The 17552-nt window shown below is 38.2% G+C and overlaps 1 protein-coding gene across 1 annotated transcript in view; it reads right to left on the reverse strand.

The window, feature by feature from the left end:
- The window catches only part of SELENOT (selenoprotein T), a 33834-nt gene that overhangs the window by 10720 nt on the left and 5562 nt on the right, over positions 1 to 17552 (reverse strand). The window contains exons 2-4 of the mRNA XM_030873235.3: positions 3399 to 3509; positions 2471 to 2597; positions 591 to 678 (exon numbers count right to left, since the gene is read on the reverse strand). Of these exons, the coding sequence (XP_030729095.1) occupies positions 591 to 678; positions 2471 to 2597; positions 3399 to 3509 (326 nt within the window). The remainder of the gene's footprint in view (positions 1 to 590; positions 679 to 2470; positions 2598 to 3398; positions 3510 to 17552) is intronic.

Genomic DNA, 17552 nt, shown 5'->3' on the forward strand with positions numbered 1-17552 from the left:
AAAAATTTTAATATAAAGAAATTTTAAAATTGTAAAGCCACTGTTAGCTCATAGGCCATATTTGCCAACCTCTGGTTTAGAGAATATGTTAGAGGATAGCAAGATAATTGTGGCTTGGATTAGGGTGGTTAGCAATGAAGATAAATAGAAGATTTTTGAAAACTGTAAAAAGTAGAATTGAGAAAAATTGGTAATCCATTAGATATGGAGAGTAAGGGAGAAATCTAGGATGTTATCCTAGGTTTCTGACATGGGCAACTGGGGAGAATGATAATGGTGCCCTTAAATAAGCGAGAAATGTCAGGGAAGGAGCAAACTGGAGTATAAAACAATTGCAGGAAGCTGAGGTAATCAACAGTTTGGGAGTAGGTAATGTTCAGGATTCCTGGCTATAACACCTAGAAGAGAGGTCTAGAGCTCTCCAGAGCTATACATTTAAGGGTCATCATATAGATGTTATTCTAAAGCCATGGGAGTAGGTGAGGACCATGTAAAGAGATAATTTAGCATATTATGAAAAATGGAAAAGCCTGATGCTTATTATAAATCATTTAACATTTATCACAGAATGCAAACTATTCAGAACCTACCATTCAAAGTTATCTCAAATGCACCTGTTGACATACACTGGTTCTCAATCATGTTGCTCAAGAAAAAGACCATCATACATGCATAGACCTAAAAGAAAATACAATTAAGTACAATAGGTAAACTTATTTTCAAATCAAAACAACATCACAAATTAAGTAAGCTTTAAATAGTCTCATTTTTATTTGGAAATTGCTCTTTTTAAATCTACTTTAAGTTTCTATACAAATTATTACTGCTACTCCATATATTCAGATAGTGTACACAGAAAATTGCAACATTAATTCACAGCTCTATACATTCTGAAGAAATTACAGTATTCCTAATGTAAAGATAAAATTTCTAGAAATCTCATAATAGTCTTAATAAGTTAAACAAAAGAATACCAGCATAAGAAGGATTCATTTTAGAATTTTTATAATATAATGTATGAACTCACAAGAGACTAGTGATGCAACTAGTCAGCAACTCCCTGTATTCTGTGTTCCAAACAAATCATTTTAAGTCAAACTAAAAAAAAGTTGGTTAGAAAGCACTAGCATATTAAGTTACATTCATTCACCTTTTGAAGGCAAATCTATACTGTCCCAAAAGATCAGAGGCTCCTGTTGAACAGAAGTTTCAATTTAACAAAATCACCTAAAAGCAGGATGTAGTGAGGATGTCAATTCACAGCCAGCTGTTTCAGAAAAATAAATCAAAATGCCTATAGCAGATGAGAAGGAGATTTCCCCTAACCCCACTTGAGCTAGGTGGGCTTTGATTTCACAGAAGTTATCCTAGCATTTGGGCACAAAGTCTACTTTCATGAGAACAATACACAAGTTAAGTGTCACGAAAGCTACAGCCTTCAAGTATCTTCTTCCACAGTAGACTGACAATGTTATAAGCCTAAAGAAGTAAAATGCACTAAATCAATTTAGAACCAACAGAAGGAACAAATATAGTACAAAACATTATCAGTAAGTACTTAATTTCTAATTCTTAATCCTATGTAAATCAATATTTTGTTAATAACAGAGTAGAGACACATCTGAATTAGAGGTAGCACCTGAGGATGTTTATGTTAAGAAGCCTTGCCTGTGACTAGAAATAAGTGATTCCCTAAGAAGTACAGCTATATTAGGAGTTGGCTAAAGGTAGTCTCAGCCTAGAACTAAAGGATAAGACCAGAGGACTCCAAAAGAGAATACTTATTAGAAGGAAACCTAAGTAATCTCATTCAAGGGAGAAATTATTCCCATTTCTCACAGCAGAAAGGTACACCCTCCAGAAAAGATGGTTTTAAGTAAAACAGATGAGAGATCTGGAAAGAGTATATGATGCAGCAAGACCCTACCAAAGAACAAAATAAACAGCACAAGATTCTTATGTATATTTATATTGATTGTTTCAGGTAATCTGCTTTAGGTTACCCATGAACAGAAAAGTCAAAGAACAAATAATAAAAACAGAGAATTTTGATAAGAATAAATTGGTGGAAATCCCATTTTTAACATGAATAAACCTATTAATACCCATATTAGTTGGTATAAAAGGCCTACATTTTGTATATATTATGTTTTGCTGTATGATTTGGCCCAACTTGTATAATCAAAATCAAAATCAGGTATTAAATTATTTTGTGCCCAGGTTCTACTAAAGTAACACCTCTCTGTCCTTCAAATAATAAAAAGGTAAGACCTAATCATTCTTAATGTATAAATATGGAGACTAAGGCTAAAGGAGGTTAAGTGCTTTGCCCAGAAATAAAAAGTGGTTTAAGTTGAAATAGCAAAAAGTACTTAAAAAAAAAAAAAGAAAGAAAGAAAAAGAAGAATCCATTAAAATATCTCACTGACAACTAAGAACCTACAGCTACCAAAGCTATTACATTACATACCTTGTTTTCTTGGCCCCACTGCCAGATGCTAGGCGCTTGCATGCCAAAGAAAGCAAAAGGATCCTTGCCAACAATTATTAAGCCTATTAACACTAGCTTGAAGACTGACAGGAAAGATGCTATGTGTCTATTAAAAGAAAAGAAGGAAATTCATCAGAAGCTGCAATTTCTCATCTACTTCAAAATTTCTTTAACTCAAGTCTATGTGTATACACATTTTCTAAACACCAAATCTAAAAATTGCCAATTATACTAGGAAAAAACTAGTAACTAAATTTTATTGTGCAGTTTTAAAACAAAAATGTTTAACATCTTTTGAATCAATCAAAAATTAATTTATAAAACTATAGAGCACTGGTCTTTAAAAATACTATTTTAACAGTACAGAATTTTGTACCACTGGCTTTCTATAAAAATGTAGGAGTTCTTGGGCTTCCCTGGTGGCGCAGTGGTTGACAGTCTGCCTGCCGATGCAGGGGACACGGGTTCGTACCCCGGTCCGGGAAGATCCCACATGCCGCGGAGCAGCTGGGCCCGTGAGCCATGGCCATTGAGCCTGCGCGTCCGGAGCCTGTGCTCCGCAACGGGAGAGGCCACAACAGTGAGAGGCCCACATATCGCAAAAAAAAAAAAAAAAATTGTAGGAGTTCTTGATCTACGCCCACAATAAAAATTACATAAGAAAACACATCTTTAGAAGGGTTGCCATCTCTGAAATGATCTTCCTCTATTCCTTGTTACAGAAAAATTCTTCTATATTTGGATCAAATAAACTTGCCATTTATAAAACTGTTCTCTGTAAATTATAACCAACTAAGAAATTATAATAACCAAGGAAAGTTAATTGAACCAATTCACAAAAGTTTATTTACAAATGTGAAAGAATTCACTTAAAAAACTCGTTTATAAACTACAGAAATTTACTTACCTATATATTGGTTGAGGGAGGTAATTCTCTCCTTCAATGCGGATGTCCGGGTACCGCTGGCTAATAACCCGCATGTACTCCTCAAACACCCGCCTATAACCTCAGGAAACACTGCAGAAAAATGAAAGTGCTTCCAATTAAGTCGTTTAGAATATGACTACATTTATTTTGTAGTTATACAAAGCCTAAAAATTATTACCAAGATTAAAAATGTTTCTCAAGAACAGTCACAAACTAATAATGATTGATGCTGGATACATGAACTTTTTTCATAGATTTCACATATTTAAGTTATCTTCCCTTCAAGTAAATCGTTCTATTAGAACATTAAACTTTATAGATCTGGGTTACTGTTGGAGAGGAACAAATACCTATTCAGAGAATCCGCCATATTCTGAGCTCTCAAATCATTTTGCCTTTTTTTCTGTTGTTGTTGTTGGTATCAACAACTGTATAAACACTGAAATGAAAACAACTCTTATTTATCTGAAATAGGGACTTTCAACATTTGGGCACAGGAAGCTTAAAAAAATACCAAGGCACGAGACATGACACCCTGTTTCTTATTCCCACTCTACCCTTAACTAGGCAAACATGCCTGCTCAATCACAATAAAAGAAACTTGAAAAATTTTTAGAAAAAAAAAATTCTTAGATCCTTTCTGACTCTAAGATTTGATTCTATTTTGCAAAGATTGGGAAGATACTTTTCAGCAATATGACAGTAATGTATGTCATTACTCCAGAAATTAAGTCAACAGCATCCCATCACCTTCATTAAACTCTCTGAAAAACTAGGCTATGGATATATGATATTTGTTGCCCCAGCAAGAAAAGGGAGATATGCCACCAGAATGAATATACAGGGGGAAAAAAGTACACTGAAAACTTTAGTAAGACATTGATGAAAGAAACTGAAGACACAAATAAATGAAAACATATCTCATGTTCGTGAATCAGAAGAATTTATATTTTTAAAATGTCTATACTACCCAAAGCAATTTACAGATTCAATGCAATCCATATCAAAATTGCAATGACATTATTCACAGAAATAGAACAAACAACCTAAAATGTGTATAAAACCAGAAAAGACCCCAAACAGCCAAAGCAATCTTGAGAAAGAAGAACAAAGCTGGAGGCACCATGCTTCCTTATTTCAAACTATATTACAAAGTTACAGTAATCAAAACAGTATGTATGGTAGTTGCATAAAGACAGAAACACAGATCAATTAGACAGAAACCAGAAATAAACCCACACATACATGGTCAATTAATTTTTAACAAAGAAGCCAAGAATATACAATGGGAAAAGGATAGTCTCTTTAATAAATGGTGTTGGGAAAAGTGGACATGCAAAGAATGAAACTGGACCACTATCTTACACCACACACAAAAATCAACCCAAAACAGTTTAAACAGTTGAACAGAAGACCTGAAACCATAAAACTCCTAGAAGAAAACATAGGGAGTAAGCTCCTTGACACTGGTCCTGACAATGATTTTTTTTTGGCCTTGACACCAAAAGCAAAGGCATCAAAAGCAAAAAATAAACAAGTGGGACTGTGACAAACTAAAAAGCTTCTGCACATCAAAGGAAACCATCAACAAAATGAAATGAAGGGCAACCTACACAATGGGAGAAAATACTTGCAAATATAACCTCTGATAAGGGGTTACTATCTAAAACATATAAGAAACTCATACAACTCAATAGCCAAAAAATTAATAACCTAATTAAAAGATGGGAAAAAGCGGGGCTTCCCTGGTGGCGCAGTGGTTGAGAGTCTGCCTGCCGATGCAGGGGACACGGGTTTGTGCCCCGGTCCAGGAAGATCCCACATGCCGCGGAGCGGCTGGGCCCGTGAGCCATGGCCGTTGAGCCTGCGCATCCAGAGCCTGTGCTCTGCAACGGGAGAGGCCACAACAGTGAGAGGCCCGCGTACCGCAAAAAAAAAAAAAGGGAAAAGGGGGGAATTCCCTGGCAGTGCAATGGTTAGGACTCAGTGCTTTCAACTGCAGGGGCCTGGGTTTAATCCCCGGTTGGGGAACTAAGGTCCTGCAAGCTGGGTGCATCCAAAAAAAAAAAAAAGGCAAGGAAAGCTGAATAGACATTTTCACAAAGATGACATACAAATGGCCAACAGGTAGATGAAAAGGTGCTCAACATCCCTAATCAACAGTGAAATGCGAATCAAAACCACAATGAATTATCATCTCATACCTGTTACGACGTCTATCGTTAAAAACACAATATAAAGCAATGAAGGTACCACTTGGTAGGAGGGAGCAGAATCAGTAAGAGATAGTAGGGTGAAACCCGAGATGCCAACTTTGTCAATCATACAATCATCAAAGAAAAAAATACCACAATCATCAAGGAAAAAAATACCACAATCATCAAGGAAAAAAATATCGACCACCACCAGGACCAACTCAAGGGATCAGCAACAAGTTTATATCTGATAGGGAGAACCAGTCCAAATATTAGTAGATCTCAATGTAAGAAAACTCACTTTTCAAAAAAAAAAAAAAGAGAAATTCACCACTCTTTCTTTGCAAGTAATACTTCTTTTACATTTAGAATGAAAATTTCACACAAAATTAAGTCCCTAAAAAGTATGAAATTTTTGCAAAGGGAGACAAGTCTCTATTACCTAAATACTTAAAAGAACTTAATCTCCAGACACCTTATCTTTCCTAAACATTCACCTTATCCAATACTTTATTATTTCTGTTGTCAGATTCACAACTGCTTTCTATATAAGAAAATTTTAATGTTGCTTTTGTTTTGAAGATACTACCAAAAAAAATGTAAAGCATTTATATGCCTAACTACCTTAAAACCAAGAAATGCCACCTGATTTCAATGCCTAAGTTTGCATCGGTGTTTACAATGGAGTTGATGATCTAAAATGATAGTAGATAACTTTTAATGCATTAATTGAGAGCTGGAGACTTACTTGAGTTGAAATTTCCTTGAGTTGAAATTTCCTTTTTTATAGATGAAGGGGAAAAAATTGAAACCCAGAGAGATCAAGTGACTTCAGATATGGTCCCTGCCCTTAGTCAGGGCTGAGACCAGAACACAGACTTTGTGATTTGAGATCCTAGGCCCTTTCCATTAAACCTCAATAAAAGTTAGATGATGTAAGAGCTAACCTTCCCTGTGTCCCCAAAGCCACAATCAAGTACCCATAAAATAGCAGATATCTCTTGAGGTTCTTCCATGATGAAGATATAGATTCTCCCTCTGGGTGAACTAAGCCTGTGGACCCCAACAGTCGTCATATTTGCTCTGGGACTTCCAACCCTTCGTAAAGGAAAGTATGTCTATATACAGGCCACACTTTAGGTCAGAGTCCTCCTAGTTTTCTGGCTATTATGCTCAGAAGCCTAACTCTATCCTTGGTTCTTCAGGTCTCAACTCCTCAGTTAAGTCACAAATCTTTTTATCAAATTTCAAACAGAATCAATCCATAATCTTGAAATATAAAAAGGACTTTAAACCTTGTAAGTTTCTTCAAATTTCCAGTTATAAAATGATAAAGTCGTGGGGATATATAATGTACAGCATGGTGACTGTAATTAATAATACTGTATTTCATACTTGAAAGTAGCTAGGAGAGCAGATCTTGAAAGTTCTCATCACAAGAAAAAAATTAATGTAACTGTATGGTGATGGACATTAACTGGACTTATCGTGGTGATCGTTTTGCAATATATACAAATATCAAGTCACTACATTGTACACCTGAAACTAATGTGTTATACCTCAAAACAAACTGTACATTTCTTATTTCTGAAAAATGAAGTAGTTTACAAGACTGACACAACCTATTTTTAGGCAAGTTTACTTATGCATTAGTAAACTTTCCTCCCTATATTTGCTTTGAGACTTGTGAAGAAAAAACAAGTAACTTTTTCCCTATGTAATAATTTTCCCCAAATGTTCAAATTGTTTTGAAATAGCCATCTCTACTGCTGACAGATGTTTTCCAAAATAAAACATACCTACTGTTTATCAAGGTGGGCAAAATGTTAAGTTAAAGGCACACATGGTAAGGAGCCAGTAATCATTCCACCTCTACCACCACACCCAGTTCTTTCAACTTTTCACTCTTTCTGGGGCAGTGAGTGAAACTATATAACTCATAGTATACCTTCAACGAATAAATATGTAAACACGCTAAAAATATGTTGTAGCTGCTGCCTATTTCTTCTGCCCCTGGACCAAAGGCCCTTAAGTAAATTAAACTGTGAAAAGAAATCTTAATTTAAGTCCTAATCACCTTGCAAATCTCCTTCTTGCAATACAAAAATATCTTACTATATGGAGTCAACTTCTGCAGTTGTTTAATTTAAAGTATTTTACACAATACTTTGCTAAGATTAATTTTCTAAAAGAAAGAACTTGCATACAAATTAGATCGTCTTTCTGTAATGAACAGAAAGGAAATTTAGGCAATTTGTCCATGCTGTTTCAAATAGATTCTGTGCTTTTTTAAGTCCATCAAGTTTCAGTCTCCTAATCCATGGTGCCAACCATCCCACTTTTCCTTTTCTATACTAACATCTGCCCCTAATTGTAGTCAAATGCCTACTTATATCAACTTGAGTCTGTCACAAACCCCAACCTCTCCTATCTCCTTATTAAAGGAAAATGGGGGCAAAATCTCAGATATTTACTGTTATGAAGTAAATACTTGTGATTTCTATTTTTCGCATCTCTTGAACTCACCTTCCCCTTTTATTTACGATAACCTCCCCTCCAATTATCCTCCCACCCACACACAGGATTGGACCCTGTTTATACAATAACACCCAACCCCTTGCCAATATCTAATGTTCCAGAAATGCAAACCTGTCATGAAGGCTTGAGTTTCCTCCCTAAAAATGAAGAACTGGAATTTTAAAAAGTAACTATCTCCAGACAGGTAAACATTTAATCAGAGCTGTTGTAGGTAGAGGAGAGTGGTAATCTTTCAAAACTACTGAGGAGGACTTCCCTGGTGGCACAGTGGTGGAGAACCCGCCTGCCAATGCAGGGGACACAGGTTCTATCCCTGGCCCGGGAAGATCCTACATACCGCAGAGCAACTAAGCTCATGTACAACTACTGAGCCCACGTGCTCTACAGCCTGTGTGCCACAAGAGAAGCCACTGCAATGAGAAGCCCACAAACCTCAATGAAGAATAGCCCTCCACGTGCCGCAACTACAGAGAGCCCATGTGCCGCAATGAAGACCCAGCACAGCCATAAATAAATAAATAAATAAATATTTTAAATAGTAAAAAAAAAAAAAAAAAGACTGAGGAGATAAATCAATCTTCAAAGAGAAAAAGAAAAACGAAATATATTTTACTGAGAAGAATACAGATGTGAGCCAGAGCAAGAGTGTATGAAGTCCTCTCAGACCTTTCAGTTTTCTATTTCAGGCCATCTTCAGGCACTGATGCATTCCTGCCTTTGGATTCTATACTATTCTTTTAGTAGTTTTAAACAGATTTCCAAATGTGTTGTTTAAAGCAGTTCAAAACTGGTTTCTCTACTTGCATTCTAAGAATGTCAACTAATATTTCTCCCATGGTGTATGCAGAAAATCAGGAAGGTATTTTTACCACGCTTTCTAATTGTCAACAGCATTGACCAATGCAATGAACACTGGGTTTTTAGAGGTAATCTTTACTTCCCCTTGCTCTGTTTAGTAGAAGCACTAATAGACATTTGTCTGGTACGTTACCTGCTCTAAGTGTTTTAAGCAATGAAATCTGAACAAGGGGCTCTATAAACCATACAAGAAACAAGATATTCAGGAGTGAACAAACTAACCTTATAAATGCTTTTTTTAAAAATTATAAACAAGAGTGCTCACACAATGTTCACAGCAGCACTATTTACAACAGCCAAGGCATGGAAGCAACGTAAACGTTCATCAACAGATGAATGGATAAAGAAGATGTGGTACATATATACGGTGGAATATTACTCAGCCATAAAAAGGAATGAAATAATTCCATTTGCAGCAACATGGATGGACCTAGAGATTATCATACTAAGTGAATAAGCCAGACAAAGACAAATAGCATATATCACTTATATGTGGAATCTAAAAAAGATACAAATGAACTTATGTACAAAACAGAAATAGACCCACAGACATAGAAAACAAACTTATGGTTACCGCAGGGGTGGGGGGAGGGATAAATTAGGAACTTGGGATTCACAAATACCCACTACTATATATAAAATAGATAAAAGACAAGGATCTACTGTATAGCACAGGGAACTATATTCAATATCTTGTAATAACCTATAATGGAAAAGAATCTGAAAAACTAACTGAATCACCTTGCTGTACACCTGAAACACTAAATCAACTATACTACACTTCAATTAAAAAAAAAGGACTTTGAATGAAGTCCTTTGAATGAAGATCAAAATGTACATCAGAACTTGCTCAGCCTTTTGTTTTGTTTTAATTGCAGTGTAGTTGTTTTACAATGTTGTGTTAGTTTCTGCTGTACAAGGAAGTGAATCACCTATATGTATACATATGTCCCCTCCCTCTTGGACCTCCCTCCCGCCCCACCCGACCTGCCACTCTACCCCTCTAGGTCATCACAGAGCACCAAGCTGAGCTCCCTGCGCTTATACAGCAGGTTGGCACTAGCTATGTTTTACACATGGTAGTGTATATATGTCAATCCCAATCTCCCACTTCATTCTCCCCCTCCCCCTTGTCCACACGTTTGTTCTCTACATCTGTCTCTATTCCTGCCCTGCAAATAGGTTCATCTGTACTGCTTTTTAAAGTTTCATATAAATGCATTAGCATACGATATTTGTTTTTCTCTAACTTACTTCACTCTGTATCACAGACCCTAGCGTTTTTAAAAGTTGAAAAACAGCACTAAACAGGTATGGAGCTTATCAGGTTTAAGAACTGTATTATATGAAATCAAGTGATTTCCCTTCCAGCTGCCTCACTCTAGGAGCACCGCAGTGGCCACCACAGTAAAAACGCATACGAATACAAAATATGCCTAACATGGCTTCTAAGATTCCAGGCTTCCTGGGACTTCCCTGCTGCTTCAGTGGTTAAGACTCTGCATTACCACTGCAGGGAGCTCGGTTCGATCCCTGGTCAGGGAACTAAGATTCCACATACTATGTGGTACAGCCAAAATTTAAAAAAAAAAAAAAAATTTCAGGCTTCCTTAGAGTTTTTTCCAAAGATTTGATAAACCTAAAATTCAATTAATGATCTGTTTTTATTCTCTTCCTTCTTTGTGTCTTATTCTTGAGATCACTAGTTTCTAGTTTTCCTATACCTTTGGCTTAACATTTCAGGAAATATTTTGCTGCAGACTATTCCACAAAGAATTTTTAAATTTTGGGCTTCCCTGGTGGCGCAGTGGTTGAGAGTCCGCCTGCCGATGCAGGGGACACGGGTTTGTGCCCCGGTCCGGGAAGACCCCACATGCCGCGGAGCGGCTGCGCCCGTGAGCCATGGCCGCTGAGCCTGCGCGTCCGGAGCCTGTGCTCCGCAACGGGAGAGGCCACAACGGTGAGAGGGCCACGTACCGCAAAAAAAAAAAAAAAGCATTTATAAATTGTGTAAGTTCTTCAACTCTTTGTGGGGAAGGAATTTTATCTCTTTACTCTGGAAAGCATTTCTCATCAACAGATTTATAAGGTATGGCAGCCACTCAGTAAAAGTGACTTGATAAAAGCATTCAATAAATGGTGACTTACCCGCATTTTGCAGGAATTTTTGTCTCATCTTAAATTATTTCATACATAACTTGATGCTTCTGTTAGAGGAAACACTGACTGAAACCGCCCGCCCTGGCCAGGCAAAGACAGTAACAATGTGCGTGAGTTATTTTATGACAGGAGATCCTGGTAAGGAACACGAACTAACAAGCCACCACCAAAGGGAAGAATTCGAGAAAGGTCAAAGAGAGAGAGGAGGGGCTTCCTTGGTGGCTCAGTGGTGGAGAGTCCGCCTGCCGATGCAGGGGACACCGCTGGGCCTGCGCGTCCGGAGCCTGTGCTCCGCAACGGGAGAGGCCACAACAGTGAGAGGCCCAGGTACCGCAAAAAAAAAAAAAAAAAAGAGAGCGCAGATGCCACATGTCCACCTCCCAGAATCCTCCTCGCTGGAGTCCATCTTGGCTGAGCAGTTGCACGCGCCACCAGGAAGGACCCTGAGTCAGAATGACTGGCGAGAGACAACCCAGAAACTAACCCATCACCATAAAACCCGAGACTGCGAGTCACGTGGCAGAGCAGTCCTCCTGGATTCCCTTACCCTCCTGCTCTACGCCCAGGCGCCCCTTCCAAATAAAGTCTCTTGCTTTGTCAGCATGTGTGTCTCCTCAGACAATTCATTTCCAAGTGTTAGACAAGAGCCCACTCTCAGGTAGGGGTCCCCCCTCCTACAACACTTTTATTCTTTACAATACATTTTTAAAAATTGAGATATAATTCACACACCATAAAATTCATGCTCGGTGCATTTTTATCATTTGTTAGAGAGACTGATAAAAAAAATATATTGTGTTCTATGCTAATTCAATGGCAAAACTGGATATGTCTCTTGTCTGCTTTACTGCTTTCCTGTTTGTCTTATACTTTTACCTGTTGGTTGTATACTGACTTCAGACATTAGAATAAACTCGATTAAAAAACCCAGGGATCTAAGAAAGAAAACCACCAACAGGATAAGCAGTAAGGGTGTGTTGGCCAATAAGAGCAGCAGGAAGATGACTGACAATAACACAATGAATTCTGGAAGTTTAGCCGCATCAGCAGAGATGGAGGCCAGGTCGAGAAGGTTACTGAGTGAAGAGTATGTTCAAAACTGAAGTTTTACATGTATCACATTCTATGCCTAAAAGCTACCAAACTGAAGCAGAGGTCAACCAAGTAGAAATCCACCTGAAAGGAACAGTATCAGAAAACATTGATCTATACTCCAGTTAAGAATTTTTAAAGGGAAGTGAGGAGGAAGAAGATAGGTTATGTCAGAACCAAACACAGTGGACTACCACGAGACTGTACTCACTTTTTCAATAAATATTGCCTGATGACAGGTACTGTTTTAGGCTCTAAAGGTATATGGCAGCAAGCAAAACAGACAAAAATCTATGCCTTTCTGATGCTGGCAACATTCTAATGAAGAGAGAGTAAGCTGTAACAGTCTAATGGAGAAGATACAGTTCACCAATTGATAATATCCGAAGTTGTTTCCCTTGTCTTGCTTGAGAAACAGGAACGAAAAAACAAAACAAAACAAAACACCTGAGGGACTATGGAAAAAGTGTCACAAATTTAAAGAGCAAAAACATCGAACAAAAGATTCAAAACAAGAACCGACACCCAAAAATATTCTGCAAGAAGCGGAAGAAAAGGATGATAAAAGAGGTAAGGAAGGACTGTAAGAAACCTCAAAATCAAAAGCAGAATTTAAAAAAATATTTTAAGGCCCTGAAGAAGAAAATTGATCGGTGGAAAACTGAATCAGTGTTAGAAGATGAATAATAAAAAGTACAGAAGATCTGAATAGTATCATCAATAAATGGAATCCAGATACATCAGTTTTTTCCTATAGAAAACACCCTGAGAGACCACAGAACATTTACAACAATTGACCATCTATGTTAGGTCACAAAGAAAGCCTAATAAGTAGGTGGATGAAGAATGTCACCAACTATCAGCAAACAAAGGATGCTGCAACCATCAAGCCACTGCAGACACCCCCAGCTGTGCACCCTGAGAGATTCAGGATGGAAAAAGACTCTTGCATCTTCCCATACACAGAAAAGCACTAAATTCATTAACTTGAGATGTCTGGTTTTCTTTAATGAACAGTAATCTTTTGATGTTCCGATAACCTGGAGGTTTTTTTTTTTAAACTTCTATACATTCTGGCTCCTCCCTTCTTCAGAATAGTTCCTCAGAGTTGAGAGGCTGTCTCCTGGGCCTAAGGCCTCAGTATGTCCGCGGAATAAAACATAACAGCAAATGTCACATTCTCTAATTACAGTGCAATAAACTAGAGAACTTTAAAAACCCAACCCACTTTAAGATCTTCTGGTAGGAATATTAACTAGTTTAATTATGTCAAAATTTTAAATGTGATACCCATTAACGTAATCATAATATTTTACTTCTATGGATTTAGTTTATGGAAATAACTGGACAAGAACACATGATGTCTGAGGACAGTCATCTTAAAGTAATTTTATGAAAAATTAGGACCAACATTGTAAGGTCGGATCTTAACAAACGGCACCGCGAAACAGAGGAAAGCTTCAAGAGAGCCTTATTAGGGAGCGCTCCCGGGCGAGGTTCACTGGTCCGAGAGAAAGGGGCCAGAGAAGTCGCGCCCGGGCGAGGGTTGGGCAAGATTTTATAGGGGAAGAAGGGAAAGGGGTGTGGTGAATCTGGGAGGGCGCAGGGTATTCCTTATTTGGTGGTCTTTTCGGGTATCCTGGGGGGCCGTTAGTCCCGCCCCTCGAAAGGCGGGAAGGCTGGGCCGGATGCAAAGTCCCCAGGTCAGTTCCTGGAACTGGGTGGTCCGGAATGTCTCCAGGGCAGTTTCTGGAACTGGGTGGTCAGGAGAATTTCAGTCTGATGCAACCTGTGAAACTGATTGTGTTCCCCTGCCTCGGGCCAGTTGGCCTTATAAACATAAATATTAAACAAACAGATTCAGTGGCTTAAATAAATTAAAGAATACCCATCTTATGGAGTACTGTGCCTGTTGATACAGAACAGTAGCTGCCGATATGAAAAGATAAGTGATGAGGGGAAGGCAAATTTCAAAAAAAGCATACAACTATAAACTCACTAATATAAAATTATATAGCATTATGTTTCTGCGCGAAGAGTCGGCTTGAAGGAGGTTCTTCAAAATGTTATTAAAGAGTTACAAGGATATTTCACTTTCTTCCATATACTTTTTTAAAAATTATTTTTACAGTTAACATGTTATTTTCACAGTGAAACCGAGAAGGATCCTGTGGGGCTCCAGGCCATGGAAGACTTTTTGTCCCCCATTTCTTATAGGCAAGACTCCAGCCTCCATGAACAGTTGCTAATCAAGGGAGGAGCAGCCAAGAAACCACCTGAGGGAAGATTAAAGGGACCAGAGAAGCTCATCAAGATTAAGAGACCCTGCACACACCCTAACCTTGTCCGGACCCCACCCTTGAATTATTGCTGTAAGACTCCTCCTCAAATCCTCCTGGGTTGGGACACATAGCTTTTCAAGGCAGGAGCCCGCTGTGTTCCCCTTTGCCTGGCAAAGCAATAAAGCTATCCTTTTCTACTTCACCCAAAACTTTGTCTCTGAGATTCAATTCCGCACCAGTGTACACAGAAGCTGAGCTTTCGGCATCAACAGCCAGAGAGCTTATTTTCACTTTTTTAAGCTGAAAGTCAATAAGTAAAGCTTTCAAAGGTTTATTTACTGCAGGTCTTATTACAACATTAAAGACAATACAAATAATAAGTTACCATAACGAGCACTTAATAAATGGTAGTAGCAGGTACACTGTGCTAGGTGTTTTTAACTGATTAGCTTACTCCAGCTCTCCTCATTTCCTGTCTCCTCCTCCCCCTCTATGCTGAGTCAGGCTTCATTTGCATGTGTTCTTCTTTTAGCTAGTAAAGCTCATTCTCTGTATCTCCTGGTGGAGTTCCCCATACCCTTGCAAAATTTCATTTCCTCCTCTGCAAAGCCTTCCAACTCTCCCTGAATAAGTAATACTTCTTCTCTCTGGGTTTTTAAGACTTCTTTAGAACACTCAGAACAGAGTGGTTTACTGTTATATTGTTTACATGTCTGTCTCTCCCACCAGACAACTGGTCTTCAAATGTTACTGTGAAAAACAAATTCGTATCTTCCTAAAAATTGGACAAAACAGGAAAACAAGTGGCATGAAAAAGGGGACATTAAAAACAAGGGCCTCGGCTTCCCTGGTGGTGCAGTAGTTGAGAGTCCGCCTGCGTCTGTGCCCGGTCCGGGAAGATCCCACATGCCGCGGAGCAGCTGGGGACCCATGGCCGCTGAGCCTGCGCGTCCGCAGCCGCAACAGGAGAGGCCCGCGTACCACAAAAATAAAACAAAAAAACAAGGGCCTGATAACACAACACTGTAAATCAACTATACTCCAATAAAAATTAAAACAAACAAAACAAAACAAGGGCTTGATTATGAGCACTTCGTGCTAAAATCTGTGACCAAGATTTCTTATCACTCCCAAGCTACACCCCAATCAAGATAAAGTATGTGAAAACATGATTTTCCTTTTTGAAAAGCAGGGACGGTGACAAAAATCAAATGAACCAGAGGACTCCAACTACACTCTTAAGTGACAAAGATGGAAATGAAACATACATGCATGCTTTTACTTTTTCCCTTCAAGCTTCTTTACAGTACCTAATAATAGAATATTAGAGGTAACTGGAATGCAACCAACACCCTTATTTTACAGATGAACAAGTTGAGAGCTAGAGATTAAATATTTCCCCAAAGTCATTCAGAAGATAAAAGGCAGATGGAGTTAAGAACTAGGCCTCCAAACTGCTAGTCCAGTAAATGCTCACCTTCCCAGTACCTATACCATTCAAAATCTACGAGGTTATTTATGAGATTTCCAAATAATATATTAAATTTGATCTCTACCACTTACGTTAATGGCAAACTGTAAGGAAACAATGTTCCCATTTTCTGTAAGAGAAGATAAAACCTTAAACCATTCATATTTTACTTACATCTAAAAGCTTTGAACTAAGGTACTTCATTCATTATTAAGAAGAAACAACTATTTTGTGCACGGTATTCAGTTAACTCCTGAGCTATTTATTGCTTAAAATGGTAAAAAACAAAACAAAACAAAACAAAACAGGGCTTCCCTGGTGGCGCAGTGGTTGAGAGTCTGCCTGCCGATGCAGGGGACACGGGTTCATGTCCCGGTCCGGGAAGATCCCACATGCCATGCCATGGAGCAGCTGGGCCCGTGAGCCATGGCCGCTGAGCCTGCGCGTCCGGAGCCTGTGCTCCGCAGCGGGAGAGGCCACAACAGTGAGAGGCCGCGTACCGCAAAAAACAAACAAACAAAATTGGTGACTAAACTCTATGTAACTTTAAAAATCTAACATAGTGGCAGGTGCAGCGGCTACCATTTTATTTGTTCTCTAGAGCACTCTGTACTACTCTACAATCTGAATCAACTTCTTATCTTACTACTCCTTTACTTCACTGTTTCCAAGTAGTACATTCTTCCTATTTAGCATCTTTTTAAAAACCAAGATTTATCTTATAACCATTAGTGTGTCACAGTTTAAATGGCCACAGTTTTTTCCTTCTGAGTGGTATACAGAATAATGGTGTATCTTACAACCTATCATATTGTAGGTTTGGAGATATATAATAACTGTTATTTAAATTTTTAGTTTCAGTTACTGTGACTATTTTGGGGAGATGAAAATTTCTTTGTAGGATTTTCCCCTGGCTACTGTGTTTTTAGTTTTAAAAACTCAGCAACAAAGCAAAACAAACTTATGGTTATCAAACAGGATAGGGGTGGGGGGAATAAATTAAGAGTTTAGGATTAACATATACACACTACTATACATAAAACAGGTAAACAACAGGGACCTACTATATAGCACAGGAAACTACACTTAACATCTTGTAATAACCTATAATGGAAACGAATCTGAAAAAATATATATATACTATATATACTTACATATATCTATAAGTAAAAATATATACTATATATATAGTATATCTATAACAATCGCTTTGCTGTACACTTGAAATTAACACAACATTGTAACCTATGCAAATTTTTTTTAAATTCAGGATCCATCCCCTTCAGTCCCCCCCACCCCCCGCCCTGCAAAAAAAACCATAAAAATTGTCTTCTTTGTTTATCACTACAGTGAATGGCACAGCATCGCTCCAGAACTCAGGAGTCACCTGTGACACCTCTCAATGCATGCCACCTCTCCGGCCCCTCAAATAATGTAATCACCAAGAACTGCTAAATTTATCTGCAAAAAAATCTCTTAAACCTGTCCCTTTACTTCTACCACCACCCTTCTATTTCAAGCTCCATTGTCTCTTGCC

This window comes from Globicephala melas, chromosome 4, assembly GCF_963455315.2.
Source record: "Globicephala melas chromosome 4, mGloMel1.2, whole genome shotgun sequence".
In the NCBI taxonomy this organism is placed as follows: domain Eukaryota; kingdom Metazoa; phylum Chordata; class Mammalia; order Artiodactyla; family Delphinidae; genus Globicephala; species Globicephala melas.